We start from the raw sequence: 14,668 nt of genomic DNA, 5'->3' as shown, positions 1-14,668 counted from the left end.
GAAAAACATGTAATGTGTAAAGCTGTGTTTTCTGCAGCATCTCTGGCTATTTAGAACCCCATAGGTCTCCTTCCAACCACTGGAAAGGCTAGAGTGACTTGCCTTTTCCAGCTCTCTGAAAAAGCAGAAAGAGAGTGCCACAAACAGGTCAAAGGGGGAGGAATAATTTATTTCCCTAGAAGGAGAGTCATAATATGGCTTCATTGCTGGCTAGACTTCTTAAATATTCTGCTGTTTATTGGGAGAGAAGAGGATTAGCTCTCAAACTGTAAATCTTTCTCCAGTTATTTTTCAAAAAGCCTTCTTGCTCTGTTGATGCAGAAGTGGGAAGGAGATCTTCAAATGAGCATCAGTTACCACAGTCAGGCTTTGACCTGTGGCCCAGTCTCATATAAACACTCTGCAGAAGGAAAAGCTCAGAAAAGCAAACACAAGCAAACAGAGAGCCCAGTTCATATGCTGTCCTTGTGGTATACCTTGTGGCCACCAGAGAATCAAACTCAGCTACATGTGTTGAAGCAACACTCGCTGGGTATAGGCCAATTCTACCTGTGTGAAGGAAACCTCTGTAGAATGAAAGATTTCCCTGCTGTGGTTCAATATGCATAACAATTAGGATGCATAACAATTAGGAAATGTTCCAGACACACACAATCTCATTGGTCAAATTTGGCTTGGTCTCTTCAAACACTGCACGCTTTCCCTCTACTTAAGAATTCTCAATCAGCTGCCAATTACTAACCTGAAAAGTATGGTGTTGCATTTCTTATGTATAGAAAGCAGAAAGAATGGGTGGTACCACTGAAAAGAGAAAGCTCAAATCAGGAGGCAGCCCAGAAGCATCTGAGGTGGCAAGCAGAACAGGAGAATGGCACTTGGTGTAAGTTGGGATCCCCCAGAGTTACAACTAATCTCCAGACTGCAGAGATCAGTTCCCCTGGAGAAAATGGATGTTTTGGAGGATGAACTCTATGGCATTACACTTCACTGAGGTCCCTGTCCTTTCTAGGCTCCATCTCCAAATCTCTAGGGGTGTTTTCGCACTCACGTTTTACTGGCGCCACGACCCTCCTGACGCCGGCGAATCTGCATGGATTTCGCACCAGAAGCGCCGGCGCACCCAGAAGCGCCGGCTACTTCCATCGCTAAGCCAGCGCAAACGCAAATCGCAAAGATGCAGGAAAACGTTTGCGCTGGCTTAGCGACGGAAGTAGCCGGCGCTTCTGGGTGCGCCGGCGCTTCTGGTGCGAAATCCATGCAGATTCGCCGGCGTCAGGAGGGTCGTGGCGCCAGTAAAACGTGAGTGCGAAAACACCCTAGGAGTTTCCCAACGTGGATCTTGCAACCCTATTCCCCCATCCTCCAGTGACAGTGGGGGTGGGGGCGTGGCATGAAGTGGACCTGACAACTCTAATGTGTGGCTAAAGAAATTAGCGTCTGTACTATTTCAGAATCCTGATAGAAGTTTGCCCATCTTCAGCCTCTGTATCACTGTGAAGGGCCGGAAGTAGAAAGTTTTACAGAAGTCTGTACAGACACACTCTTCAGAAGCCATTGCCTTGTTGAAGGGCATGCTTAAAAATCTGTATGTATTTGCTGTCTTTTAAAAATGGTGCAACTGCAGTGAAAATGAAGCAACTACTGAAATATGAGTGGTTAAAAAATTGGTTCTCTGGTGGCATTTCAGAATATGTCTGACTTTTTCCCCCTGCAGATTTACAATGATGAAATAGATCCTTGGAGATCCTGCTCAAAATGTGATACTGATACTTCAAAAGAACTTTTATATGTGACTTTGCACACATGCAATATCTTATTTAAACTGGGCTCTTTCATATGTAAAGTGGGTACCTGTAGAATATTAGCAAACCAGTACAATACCCTCCTAGACACAAAGACCTGCTGAGAGGCTCAGGAGAATAAGATGGTGGACATGTGCAGAGTCTGACATAAGAACATAAGAGAAGCTATGTTGGATCAGGCCAATGGCCCATCCAGTCCAACACTCTGTGTCACAGTGGCCAAAAACCCAGGTGCCACCAGGAGGTCCACCAGTGGGGACATAGTACATTCAGGTTCCTTTTCTTGTTTTCAGCCATGGAAGAGAACAGTTTCATCCAGATTTTTACTGAAATTGTACTTTATTCTTGTGCACCAACATCTGTGATCTGGAGGAAAATTAGTGAACAACAGTTACACAGTCCTTGAAATCATGATCAGCTGCTATGCAAAATAAGTAGTCTGTGTGATGGCTAACAGCCCCACAAGATTACTACAGATTTCTCATTTTTCATAGGTGTTACAACGGTACTCACCATGACAACCCTTATGATGGGAGCTCGGACATCCCTTCCAAATGCTAATTGCTTCATCAAGGCCATTGATGTCTATTTGGGCATTTGTTTTACCTTCATCTTTGGGGCATTACTGGAGTATGCCGTGGCTCACTTCTGCACCTTTAATCGAACTGGTGTGAAGAAACTCACCAAGGTACCTGTTACATTTCATTTTTTCCCATGTGCCAGTTGCCTTTTCCTTTTTCACAACCCTTCTCTCCATTACTTTCTGGGCCATGTAGGCATAGCCTGATTCCATCTTTGATTAACTTGTTACCATAGCCCTGCTACTTTTTTCCTATTTGTGTGAGCTTTTCCAAAGCATCTGCCAATTCTTGTATAAGAAACCACACTGTGTGGTGCAGGACCTTGTGGATTTTGGTCACACCAACATCTGGTAGCCCCATCCTACTTGGACAGAGGGCGTGTGCCCTGTACACAAGGACACAAGGTGGACAAATGCAAAGCCCATTGACTTCAGTGGACTTAAAAGTGTTTAGGATTGCATTATGAGCCCTAGAATCAGCCAGTGTCATAAAAACAGAGCTGGAAGGTGCCCCAAGGGTCATCCATTCCTGTACTATGCAGGAAATTCACAGCTGTCTGCCCCCCAACTCCCCCATTGGCTCCTTGTCTGTGGCCAAAAGAAAGCAAAAAACATCCAAAATCCCTGGGCCAACCTGGCCTGGAGAAAAATTCCTTCCTGATACCTTCCAGATCATTAATAGTAGGCCAGAAACAGAGAGCAGAGGAAAGTATGCTATTGATGCCTGTTCTAAGTGAAACACAAAAAGCATTGCATGACAAGTGAAGTTCACTTGCAGCTGTTACATATCATGGAGCCATAAACATGTTTTTAACTAGAGTTGCAGTATGAATTGCTAGGCTGTTTAAATATCTTGACAGTCGGTGCATTGGAAATCCTGAAAATACAGAGCATTGATGCTTTTCCAGACAGGTAACATGGTTTCTCCATCTTGAACAAATGTACCCATTAATAGAAACAACAAGCAGCAGCAGATGCCATTTCCAGTCAGTTTCAGCTGTCAGGCAGTTTCTCTTGATGCTGCAACTAATTTTTTAAAATATCCATTCATCATCACTACCTGCTTGCTATCACCCTCAAGAGGAGGGTCTGAAAGATGAGTAAAACATTGCTTTTTAAAATGCACTCAGTGTGGAGATCCCTCTTGCAGTGCAAGGTAGATTTTCATAATGTAAAACACTTTAAATGTTTTTCCTTTCCTCTCAGCCCCTTAGCAGCCCTTTCTGATTTCCTGTGATTCTCCAGATTTGTAAAGCAGATAGGTGTTTATAGTTTTCTTATAGACTCTCTCTCTTCTCTTTGCAAGGGTAATAAGATAAGTAAGCTTGTGCTAAAAACACATCTTGTTAAGCTCCCTTGGAGAAGAGTAGATAATATCATACAAATGAGAAGCTGAGATGTACAATGTCAGACACTGCATTTTTCACGCATGGCTTTAGCTCCCTCTTAGGGAACGTAAAAGGAGCTAAAAACATCCTAATGAAGCATCAGCCACCTGCAAACAACTTGCTGAAACCTTCTGAAGGAAATAATATGTGTATAACATTCTTGCCTGCAGTGCAATCAACCAGCAGCTTGCTAGAAATGTTATAGCTTTCACCTTTAAAAAATGGGCATGTTAACTGGGGAGGGGGAAAACACAGCCAGGTAAAACTGTTTATTTTTTAGAATTTGTTAGGATGATCATTGGCACTTTTTCTTGGTTGGAACTGTGGTTTCTCCTCTATGCTTTCCTGTATTTTATTCACTCCTGAAATGCTAGATCCAAGAACTGTGCCATAACAGAAGATCACAAGTGAAACTGTTCTGGCTTTTCCTTTGTACTGCAAGAACATTCATGAGTAGAGTGCAGAATCAGTGAACTGAGCATAGATGTTCTACTTACAGTGCATTCTAAACCCACTGAAAACTATTGAACATAGAAGGAGTAGATCAAGTGCATAAAGTAAGGCATGCACATACCTACTTCACTGATGTGAGTGTGGAAGCCATTGTCTAAGGAGGAGATTTTCTGCACACAATGAAACTTCAGTACCCATCTTTAAAAAAAAAAAAAAGCACTGGCATGGTACAACCATATGGAATTAAGGCTCATTTATTGTCATGAAATGTTCAGTTACACATAGTGGCCTTTGAATTCATCCTAGCATCCTTATCCAAAGCACACCTACAAGTAATAAATAAGACTGCATTCCAAATGAATGAACTCACAGGGAGGATTTTAAGCCTGGAAGAGCTGAAAGTGTCAGCAGTTAGCTACTACAGGAAATTGATAGAGCCTGTAATGGTTGATGCAATAACATTTTATAACTGAGCAATATATGGGCAAGAATTATGAGAACAGGTCAGCAGGCAGTATTAGGATAGAATCTGATCTGGGATTCTTTTCTGGAATGTTAAAAATAATAGAAATGAAGACCTGCTTCAGATTCTCAGCAGGCTCCACACAAATGCAGACAGGGCACGAAGTCCATAAGGGATTTGTGTGTATCAGCAGTGGTCTGCATAATCAAGATGGTGATCCATCAGGTTCAATTGGAGTTAGCTGGTATAGTATATGGGCTATGAGTGACAAGTCAGGAAGTGCCTGGTTCAAGTCTTGTCTGTGAACCAAACTCACTTTGTAGCCTTGAGTAAGCTATTCTCTCTCATCCTCCACTCAGTCAATAAACTGGAGATAATAATATTGCCCTACTTTATACGGCTGGTGTAAAAGATCATATCTGTGAATCACATGAAACATTCAGAAGTGCTGTATAAATACTAGCTATTAGTGGTTTGTTTTTATAGCAACTAGAAAGATGCCTGTAGAAACTCACAGGCATGGCTTTATTCATCAGAATTTTTCTCTCCACATGGCTCCTGCCTGCCTGCCTAGTTTTCACATAACACCAGTTCATGAGATCTGTGCCTTCACACAAATCCCTTATGCACTTTGTGCCCTGTCTGCATTTATGTGTGGAGCCTGCTGAGAATCTGAAGCAGGTCTTATATCCAGTGGGCTACAGCTTGGAGGTCCTCCCTTGCTGCCTAAGGTGTGCCCATATCATAAAGGGAAAATGTTTTCTAAGTGCTTTAAAGTAGGCTTGCGTCGTAATTTATGATAGCGGCTCTCAGTTCATTTGTGCTTTCCTACCAGGAAGAAGATGAAGAAGCTGAGGAGGAGATCAATGGAGTCCTGTCAGCAATAGCCAACAGTTGCAAGGCTGATAAGATTAGCAAGGTTGATCCAGACAAGCTGGCCCAAAAGCCCCTTGGCAGAAAAGAAGAGAAAACACAACCCAGAAGGTGTCGTTCCCCAACAACAATGATGAAAGGGCTTTCCTGTATATTTAACTGCTTCCATGTTAAAAACCCCTATCACATAGACAATTATGCCCGGATTTCTTTTCCGTTATTGTTTATCATCATAAATGTTTTTTACTGGGTATATTATTTGTGTTTCTAATCTTTTAAAATCTCTTCTGAAAAGGTATGCTGACTATGAGGGGGAAAGTACATTAGGATCATCTTGTTTTGTCATCTAATTGATTGAATTGCTGGTCAAATTACCATCCATCTGTTAAAATGACTGTAGTATAAAATCTGTTGCTGGTCAGCTGTTCGATGCGCGTGTATTTTGACACTGACCTTGGTTTTAGCATGCCGCTTGCTCTGCTTTACCGAACGGCAGAAAACACTTCTTTTTAAAGCAGACTTGTTAAACTTTGTATAATGAGGCTTAATGCTAGTTTTGGGATGTGTTTGGATATGTTAAAAAAAAAATAAAAGCAGAAAATATTATTTTTTCCTCATATTGTTATATGACGAGCCACTTGATGTTGTTAATAATGCATAGACCTTCAAGAGTGTTACTTCACAGAACTGTACCACTACAGATTAAACTGAACTGCAGAAGTCTCTAATTTGAACATCTGATTTACAAATGCAAACCAATGTGACATACTGCTCTTTGTAAGCACCCCAGTAATTAGAAACATTCCATACTTTCTGAAAACTATCCCGGGCATTAAAGGATTACTGTGCAGAAACTATTAGAAGAATAATGTGGAAAATACTTCCACCAAAAATGTGCATTTTTCCCTGGCAAACAAATAACTAGGTATCTGTCTTTTCTCTAATGGAATATTTATTTTAACATCTTGTATTTCCATTTTTCTATATCCCGTTCCCCCTTTCTTTTATAACTAGGTTCAGTTTTTTGATTCAAGGAAAGTTACTGATAACTTATGCCTCTCTATAGTGATGCAATGCTTGAAGTGCTTATATTGTAATAGTCAAATGTAGGACAATCTGCAAATATCTAAATCTGTTAATTGGGCCCACACTGACAGAAAAGAGATAGATCCAGGTGGGCAACCATATCTTCTGAAAAGGTATGCTGACTATGTGGAGGAAAGTACATTAAGATCATCTTGTTTTGTCATTTAATTGATAAGATCTATTGGATTTCTGCTCTGAAGCAGCAGAACAAGGTTTGAATCCAGTGGTATCTTTAAGACTAACACAGTTTTAATCAAGATATAAGCTTTCATGTGCAAGCACACTTCTTCAGATAGAGATAGTTCAACTTGGAGAGGGGCAGGTTTGCAGAAAATCTGGCAGATTAAAAAAAACACATGAGAGGGTTAAATACTGCCCCCCCCCCAATAAAAGTGTTGTCTGCATTGTCTGTTGAAAGTACCATTGTTCTACAGAATTAGCAGCAGAAAGCCACTCTGGGCCCAGCTATGGCAGTAGCAGAGACTGGAGGCCACTTGGGGATTGACTGCAGTGGTAGAGACCAGTATCAGCTATGGTGGCAGCAATGTCTGGGAACTGATCCAAGCCTGGAGCAGCACCCAGACACTGCAGCTGCCATGGCCAAATCTGGAGATGGCTGCAGAGGCCTAACCCATCCTGGACTTGGCAATGGAGGGTGGGGGCAGGGAATGATGGGATTCCCATCTTGTTATTTCTGTTATTTCCCACACTTGCCATGTATAGAACATTAATGCTAAATTACATAGTAATATATTAAAAGGGGGGGGGAGGTATTCTAAGTTAGAACCATGACTATACAGTATCACCATAAATAGTTTTTATGCACATGGCAATATTTCTAGTTGTCCATATTCTTCAGATTTAATCCCCTTCAGTGTTGAAAAATGGCTGTACATTTTGAAGAAATATGTTTTGAGAATGAATTGTCTTGGCCACAGGTTCTGATACATTGTATGCTTCTTCATAAGCATAGCATCATTTTGGCAATCAATTGCCTACAGTAGACAATGATTTCTTGCCCATTTTTGACCCAGTAATAACACAGCTTCTATAATCAAGTTCCTAAAGGGATAAATATGTTCCCTTTTTTCTGCACACATCCAAAGAGGACCAGCACTAGATCATAAGATATCCTGTTCTGCTAATGGAACTTCTATCAATGGAAACTGCATGGCAGGATCCAACCCAACCTTTTTTTTGCAGCCAAGACCTCCCACCAAATATTGAAGCCTCCTGTTTGTTACTCCTGCAGCAGAGACAGTACCTGTGATTTTAAATAATCTGACCAAGGTGACTTTCAGACCTCCTTGAAATGTAATTGCCTGATAGATCTAACAAGTGAAAGAGCAGAGAATTTTGGAATAGTTATGATGTTACCTTTGCTGATCCATTTCATTCTATGCACCATAAATACCACTAATTAACTATGCTCTCTTCCTGATTAGATGTGTGGATGGGTTTAAAGCCTATCTAAGACAACTCTGGAGGAAGGCTATTCATTACCTGACATCTCTCCTAAAGCAATTTGCTATGTTTACGATGATGGATTAATTTGAAAAGTAAACAGTGTTGCAATGTTTATTGATTGCTGAGAACCTGTGGATATTTATCTTTGCGTAGGAAATGCAGATTGCAGCTACTGTGGAATTGTAAGTTCAGTCACTAGCAACTTGTCAACATGATTTCAAAAGATGTAAAAAGAGTATTGAACTGCTATAAGAAACTCACTTCCTTCTGTTGGGTATCCCTGCTTGCATGGACCAAGAAAATGGAGGTTCATCCCAGTTCATGGGTTCACACAAACCTTCATGAGCCTCCGCATTTACCAAACTGATTAGTTTTGTAGTAGAAGTGGAAGATCTGAGATCTTCCCTTCCTCCTTTCTGCTGGTGTCGGCTCCCCAAAGTCAGCAGATTGGAAGGTTGGGGAGGTCTTGCAAAAACCAAGGGAACATTATCTTTAAATTGCTTTTGCAAGCTGCACCACATGTGAGTGAAGTCCAAGCAGTGAGTTCACTAACTTCTGGGTGAAGTCGCTGCTTGGACTTCAACTGTACACAAACCACTTACACGAAACTCTATTAAAAACATGGGAAGTTCTTTGTGGGCACGATTGCATGAACCTTGGCTCACAGACCACAAATTGGGAGATTTTCATCACAAGATTAGGTTTGTGAACTGATTTGTGCCCCTCTCAAACCATGAGGAAAGGTGGGATACAAATGTTTTAATAAACCAGCCAAACCTCAGTTCTTACATTATTCCCCTATTATTTATGTTTGTGTTATATTGATTATATTTTGTCATTTACTTTCAGTGCAATCCTAAACCCACTTGCACCCTTCTATTGAAGCCATGGTTGTAACTTTACCTTTGATTGCACTATGATTGGATCTAAGTCACACACAAAAAAGTGGGATATGAAACCAATAAATAAAATATCAGAAGCTGTAGAGCAGGGGTGGGGAACCTTTTTTCTGCCAAGGGCCATATGGATATTTATAACATCATTTGCGGGCAATAAAAAATTATCAACTTAAAAAACAGTGCTCCGCTGAGGGAGAATGATTCAGGCCAGCAAAATTAATGCAAATAATTGTTTTTCTATTTGAAGTCGTGGGAAAAGCCTAAGCTGGCACATGCATGCGCGTTTGCGCGCATACACACACAGTCCACCGCCCTAGGCAAAAGCATAGGTCCAGGGCTTTTTAGTAGAAAAAGCCCAGCAGGAACTCAGTAGTACATTAGACCACATTCCCTAATATTAGCTTATTAGGTCACACACTCATTAGCATATTAGGCCACACCATCTAGGATAATCAAGTGCAAACTAGGCTTCCCAACCCTCCCGCCCTGGCGGGGGACCCCAAGATTTCCACCCTCTTCCCCCGCTCCCCAAAAAAACAGAAGCGGGGGGAGGGGGGAAATGGCGCCGGGGAGCATGGCGAGCCGCCCGATCCTGGAGCGGGTGAGGCCGCTGCCGCCCCCTTCCCGCCCACCACAGCTGCTCCTCCGAGATGGGCCCAGGCTGAGCCCATCTTGGAGGAGCAGCCAAGAGCAGCACAGGCAAAACCAGAGAAGGGGAGGGCGAGGCAGGCCAGGAGCATGGCGAGCCGTGAATCCGGGCCCTTCTAGGACCCAGACTCGCGGCTTGCCACACCCCCAGCCTGCCTTCACCCCCCCTCCGATTCCACCCCAGAGGCGGAGCGGAGCCGGCAAGGCCGCCGCGCCGCTGCCACCTCTTCTCCGCTCGCCGTGGCGTCGCCCGCTCCGAGATGCCGTTTCCCCCCTCCCCCCTAGCTCCACCCCAGTGTCTCCTGGCTCCACCCCCAAAGTCTCCTGGCTCCACCCTCAAAGTCCCCAGATATTTCTGGGGTTGGACTTGGCAACCCTAGTGCAAACTGAACTGTGGCAGTAACTTTTCCAGGCCCTGCAGCAATTCTGGACGGCCAGCCAGGCCCCAGGGCGACTGCCACACAATACACCTGGCCCTGTTGTCCCTGCCTGTCCCTGGAGAGGCTGCTGCACAGTGCAGCTGGGCCCCACAATCCTCGCTGACCAGCCAGGCCCCAGGGAGGCTGCCACATGGCTCGGTTCCGCCCAGCAATCTCCGAGGGCCACACCAAGTGACCTCGAGGCCCGTATACAGCTCTTGGGACAGAGGTTCCCCATCCCTGCTGTAGAGTGTATGGAATTAGCTTTCTGTTGTCCAGGAAAACAGACAAAGGCAAATGCTGATTATGTTGTACACACATTTTATAGCCAAAAGACACTGGGCCTTTCTAGATGCTGAATTTTTTAAGGTAAACAACAGTTTTCACAGTTCCCCTCCCCCCCCCGCCTGGTCTCACAGCCTGCTTGTATTTGTGTAACAAACTTCTGTTTTCTTCTTACGCAGCCCATTGTCTAATCAAGAGGCTGTGGGGACTTCCTAGTTTCTGAACTGCTAAGGTCATGTTGATCTTTCATAGTTGTTCTTCACCTGCATGCAACAGATCTCTGTGATCCCCACCCCCATTACTTAGCCCTTCTTGTCTTTCAGCCTTTCTATCATCTTCCTGTTTAACTGACAGGATCCTTTTCTTCCTATTATTGCAGTATCCTCTTCTTCCTTGTGTATCATGGGGCATACACAAAATCCCTCCTCTTCTATATAAGCATCTCTGGGGGAAAAGGAGGAAATCACTATCCTTAAGCTTCTTTCTCTCTGTTTTCTACTATTAACCCATATGACAAGGGGGTGGGGATTCAGTTACTTTTGTCTTACCATTTTGAATTTCCTTTGTGCTATAAAAAAGGGGTAAAGCCGCTTTATCCCTTAATACAATCACATTTTATAGGCTGTGTGCAGAAGCCACCTTTGTTCAGCTTCTGCATTTTCAGTAATGGAAACATAACATTGAGGCTTTTCTTGCAGTACTTCAAATACAATGTGACTAAGGAATATATATCACAGAGTTAATTGTTTTTATTAAAAATGTGCCGCATTATAGTCCCTAATAAGTTGATATGAACAAGATCAGCCAAACTCCAGGAGACAATTCAAATCCACAGCCAAACTCCAGGAGACAATTCAAATCTACAGAAGTCTCCCTTGAAGAATTGCGTGCTGAATCCTCAGAAAGCTGTGAACAGCAGGTAATCTGCTGAGATGATTAAGCAGGTTGCCACACAAACTAATTATCACAATGTTGTTGACGAATATTAGAAAAGGCTCTCCTTACTGTGCAAGAGTGGGAACCATCGTTTCCTCCTGAGTTCTTATCTGCAAAGCAATGTAAGAACTGTTGAGACACACCTCTTTCACAGGTGTGATACATTAGTGTACAGAGGAATGTTTCATAAGCAATTTTAAAAATATAGCTATTCATAGTGGTAGGGATTGCACTATATGAGGGAAAAACTGGGCTCCTTTAATTCCATATAGAGGTTGTCACATGTACTTAGCTTCACAATACAGAGAAGAACAGGCACTTATTTGCATGGCTGTTCGCACATTGTTTTAATTGCCCGTGGTGATGCTAACGTTAATCTCTAAGCCAAAAATAAAAAACCAACCAGTGAAACTTTGCTAATTTAATTCAAGGAATTCTTTATCTAAAGGATTCATATTGACTATGCAAAGGAGTTATTTATCTATGGCCAGTTCAAGGTGTTTTGGCACCCCATACGAGGAACACTGATTGCCTCCTGGGTAGCCGGCGCTGACTTGGGTGCAGGAACTGATAGTCATCATCACCTTGGTCACTAATGGCTGGACCAAGCCCCTGTGATATCTTACACCTTGTATTGCCCCAAGTGTCATTTGGGTGGCTTAACTAGACAACCAGTCTTGTGTGTATACCAACTTTGAAGACCCTTAAAACATTTGCTGTAGTCTGCAGATAACAAGATGCATTCTTAACTGTACTTGGATGTTTCTGTGAAGTAATTCTAGGCCTATTTTGCTCATGCCACTTTTCCTACTCTGATGCATGTGTCATACCTAGGTTGTCTGTTCTATGATGGGAAATTCCAAGAGATTTTGTAGGTGAGGTTGGGGAGGGAACTCAGTGGGGTATAATGCCATAGAGACCACCTTCCAAAACAGCCATTTTCTCCAAAGGAAATGACCTCTGTAGCCTGGAGACCAGTTGTGATTCCAGGAGATATCCAGCCATTCCCTGGAGTTTGGCAACCCTAGCCATGCTGTGTGATAAGAGCTCCACAGTGTTCCAGTGCCAGTTTGGTGTAGTGGTTAAGAGTGTGGACTCTAACCTGGGAGAACTGTGTTTGATTCCCCACTCCTCCACCTGCAGCTGTTGGTGTGAGCTTGGATCAGCCACAGTTCTCTCAGAGCTGGTCTCTCAGGAGCAGTTCTCTCAGAGCTCTCTCAGCCCCACCTACTTCACAAAGTGTCTGTTGTGGGGAGAGGGACAGAAAGAGATTGTAAGCCACTCTGAGACTCCAAGGGAAGAGCAGGGTTTAAATCCAATCTCTTCTTCCCTCTTTTAATCAGGAGTAACAATGGCACAGACCCACGCAAAGTGATGTTCTAGCCACATATCCTGATTTGCTAAATATTCAAGTAAACCATAATGTGCCTCAGTAACGAGATGTGGGCAGACTGGGAGAAAGAATGAAGTACCTTCCATTAGCCTGCCTGGCCTTTCTCACTCAAACAATATCCATGGATGGTCACTGCTGAAGAGGACAAGCAGGCATTTAGTGTTTTTAGCCTCCTTGAAATGTCCCTCCATAACAAACAAAGAACCTCTCAAAGAGCCTGTCATGGAAAAGGGTTCTAGAGTAGTAGCATCCGCTATCTCTAGATTCATCTTCTTGGCATAGGGGCTTTGTTTTGGCAGTGTGGTGGAGTGGTTAAGATTGATGGACACTAATATGGACTAAAGAACTGGGTTTGATTCCCCAGTCTTCAACCTAAAGCCCGCTGGATGACCTTGGGCCAGTCACAGTTCTCTCAGAATACTCTCAGCCCATCTACCTCACGAGGTGCCTGTTGTGAAGAGACTTTGAAACTCCTTAAGGCAGAAGAAAGTGGGGCATAATACCAATTCTTCTTCTAAATGACACCTCCCCCTTGCAGTCTGAGGTGATATAGCCCAGACACAGGTTAGAGTCCTAACTGAGAACTCTCATATTTCCAAAACCAATATAACAAAAAAATTATGTCTAATTTTAAATGGCATAATGGATCTTCCATGAAAAAATTAAAAACTGTAGTTTATTACAGAATGATTTTCTGCAAGAAGCTGCAGCTACCTCTATAGAACAGAAGAGGGCAACCTCAGATCAACTGTTCTATTCTACATATTCATTTGGTATAGGGTAGCTTTGAAGAATGTTTCCTTGTGATATATTGAATTTAATAAAATGCTTTCTGTTATTATACTAAACATTTCAAGTCCTTGGCCTACAATGTGTGGGAAAGATTCAATCTCACTTGATTAGATCTCCCATTTTGCAATTGCTACCAGAAAGTCCTTTGAAAAACTCACTATTTTGTATGAACCAATGCTTTCACCCTTTTAAGTACAGGAACAGAGTGTCAGTGTTGAAAGCCAAAGAGATTTTATTTTTCTGGCCTTCTCACAGCAATTAATATGTGTGAAAACATAGCGTTTGTTCATAATAATGCCAGCACAGTCGTATAAGAAAAGGATTAATGTCTTGCATTGTATCAAAAAGCATCATGAATCATTCATAACTGTGAGAAGCTTGTATCTCAAGCATACAAGGTTCATCTGTACTGAGAGCAGTGCTAAACAAATGCAGAAGCTGCTCCAGGTCTGACTTATGAACATTCTTCTTTGTTAGCATTTTGCTTCCTTTTTGATCTATCGGCTTGCAGTGCAGTGTGGTGTTCACTTGTCAGATTGGACAGACCAGAGGATAGGGTTGCCAGTTCTGGGTTGTGAAATACCTGGAGATTTTGGAGGTGGAACCTGAAGAGGGTGGGGTTTGGAGAGGGAGGGACTTCAATGCCATAGAGTCCACCTTCCAAAGCAGCCATTTTCTCCAGGTGAACTGATCTCTGTCACCTGCAGACCAGGACCAGGATCAGAATCAGCCAGTCTCTCTTCTAGCCAACCCACAAAATTTCTGAACTAGTGCAGAGCAGCTGGGCAGGAGTTACTCTGCTCATATAGTTCCACAACAACAAGCAGCAGTATTGAGTCACCAATCATCTTCTGCTCTCCCACCAATCAGTGAGGGGACTGCGGTCTTTGTTGCATTTCATGCTATTTAGTGGCCATTGATGGAATTTTATTTACAGCTTGCCAAAGTTGGAGTTTTATGATTTAATCCTATGTTGCAGACATGGCTTGAGAGTCTGATAAATGGCATTCAATGATTTTGTCCATTAAAGTATACAATTAAATGAGAATCTTCACTGTAGAACCTCATTTAGACTTGGACTTGTCTTTGGGGGACCCCATTGGTTACCAGAATTAGTGTGGACTGATATTCTGTTTTTCAATACAGGAACTGCAAAATAAGGGTGGGTAGGTTTCCTAATTGCA

General features: G+C 42.8%; 1 protein-coding gene across 1 annotated transcript in view; it reads left to right on the top strand.

Annotated features, from left to right (window-relative positions):
• Positions 1-6,165, top strand: part of LOC132573707 (gamma-aminobutyric acid receptor subunit pi-like) — a 55,762-nt gene extending 49,597 nt beyond the window's left edge. Inside the window, exons 9-10 of the mRNA XM_060241375.1 lie at positions 2,297-2,490; positions 5,522-6,165. Of these exons, the coding sequence (XP_060097358.1) occupies positions 2,297-2,490; positions 5,522-5,830 (503 nt within the window). The 3' untranslated portion in view covers positions 5,831-6,165. The remainder of the gene's footprint in view (positions 1-2,296; positions 2,491-5,521) is intronic.
• Positions 6,166-14,668: the final 8,503 nt, after the last annotated feature.

Source organism: Heteronotia binoei, chromosome 6 (assembly GCF_032191835.1).
Source record: "Heteronotia binoei isolate CCM8104 ecotype False Entrance Well chromosome 6, APGP_CSIRO_Hbin_v1, whole genome shotgun sequence".
Taxonomy (NCBI): Eukaryota; Metazoa; Chordata; class Lepidosauria; order Squamata; family Gekkonidae; genus Heteronotia; species Heteronotia binoei.
This window is presented reverse-complemented; position numbering and strand designations above follow the sequence as displayed.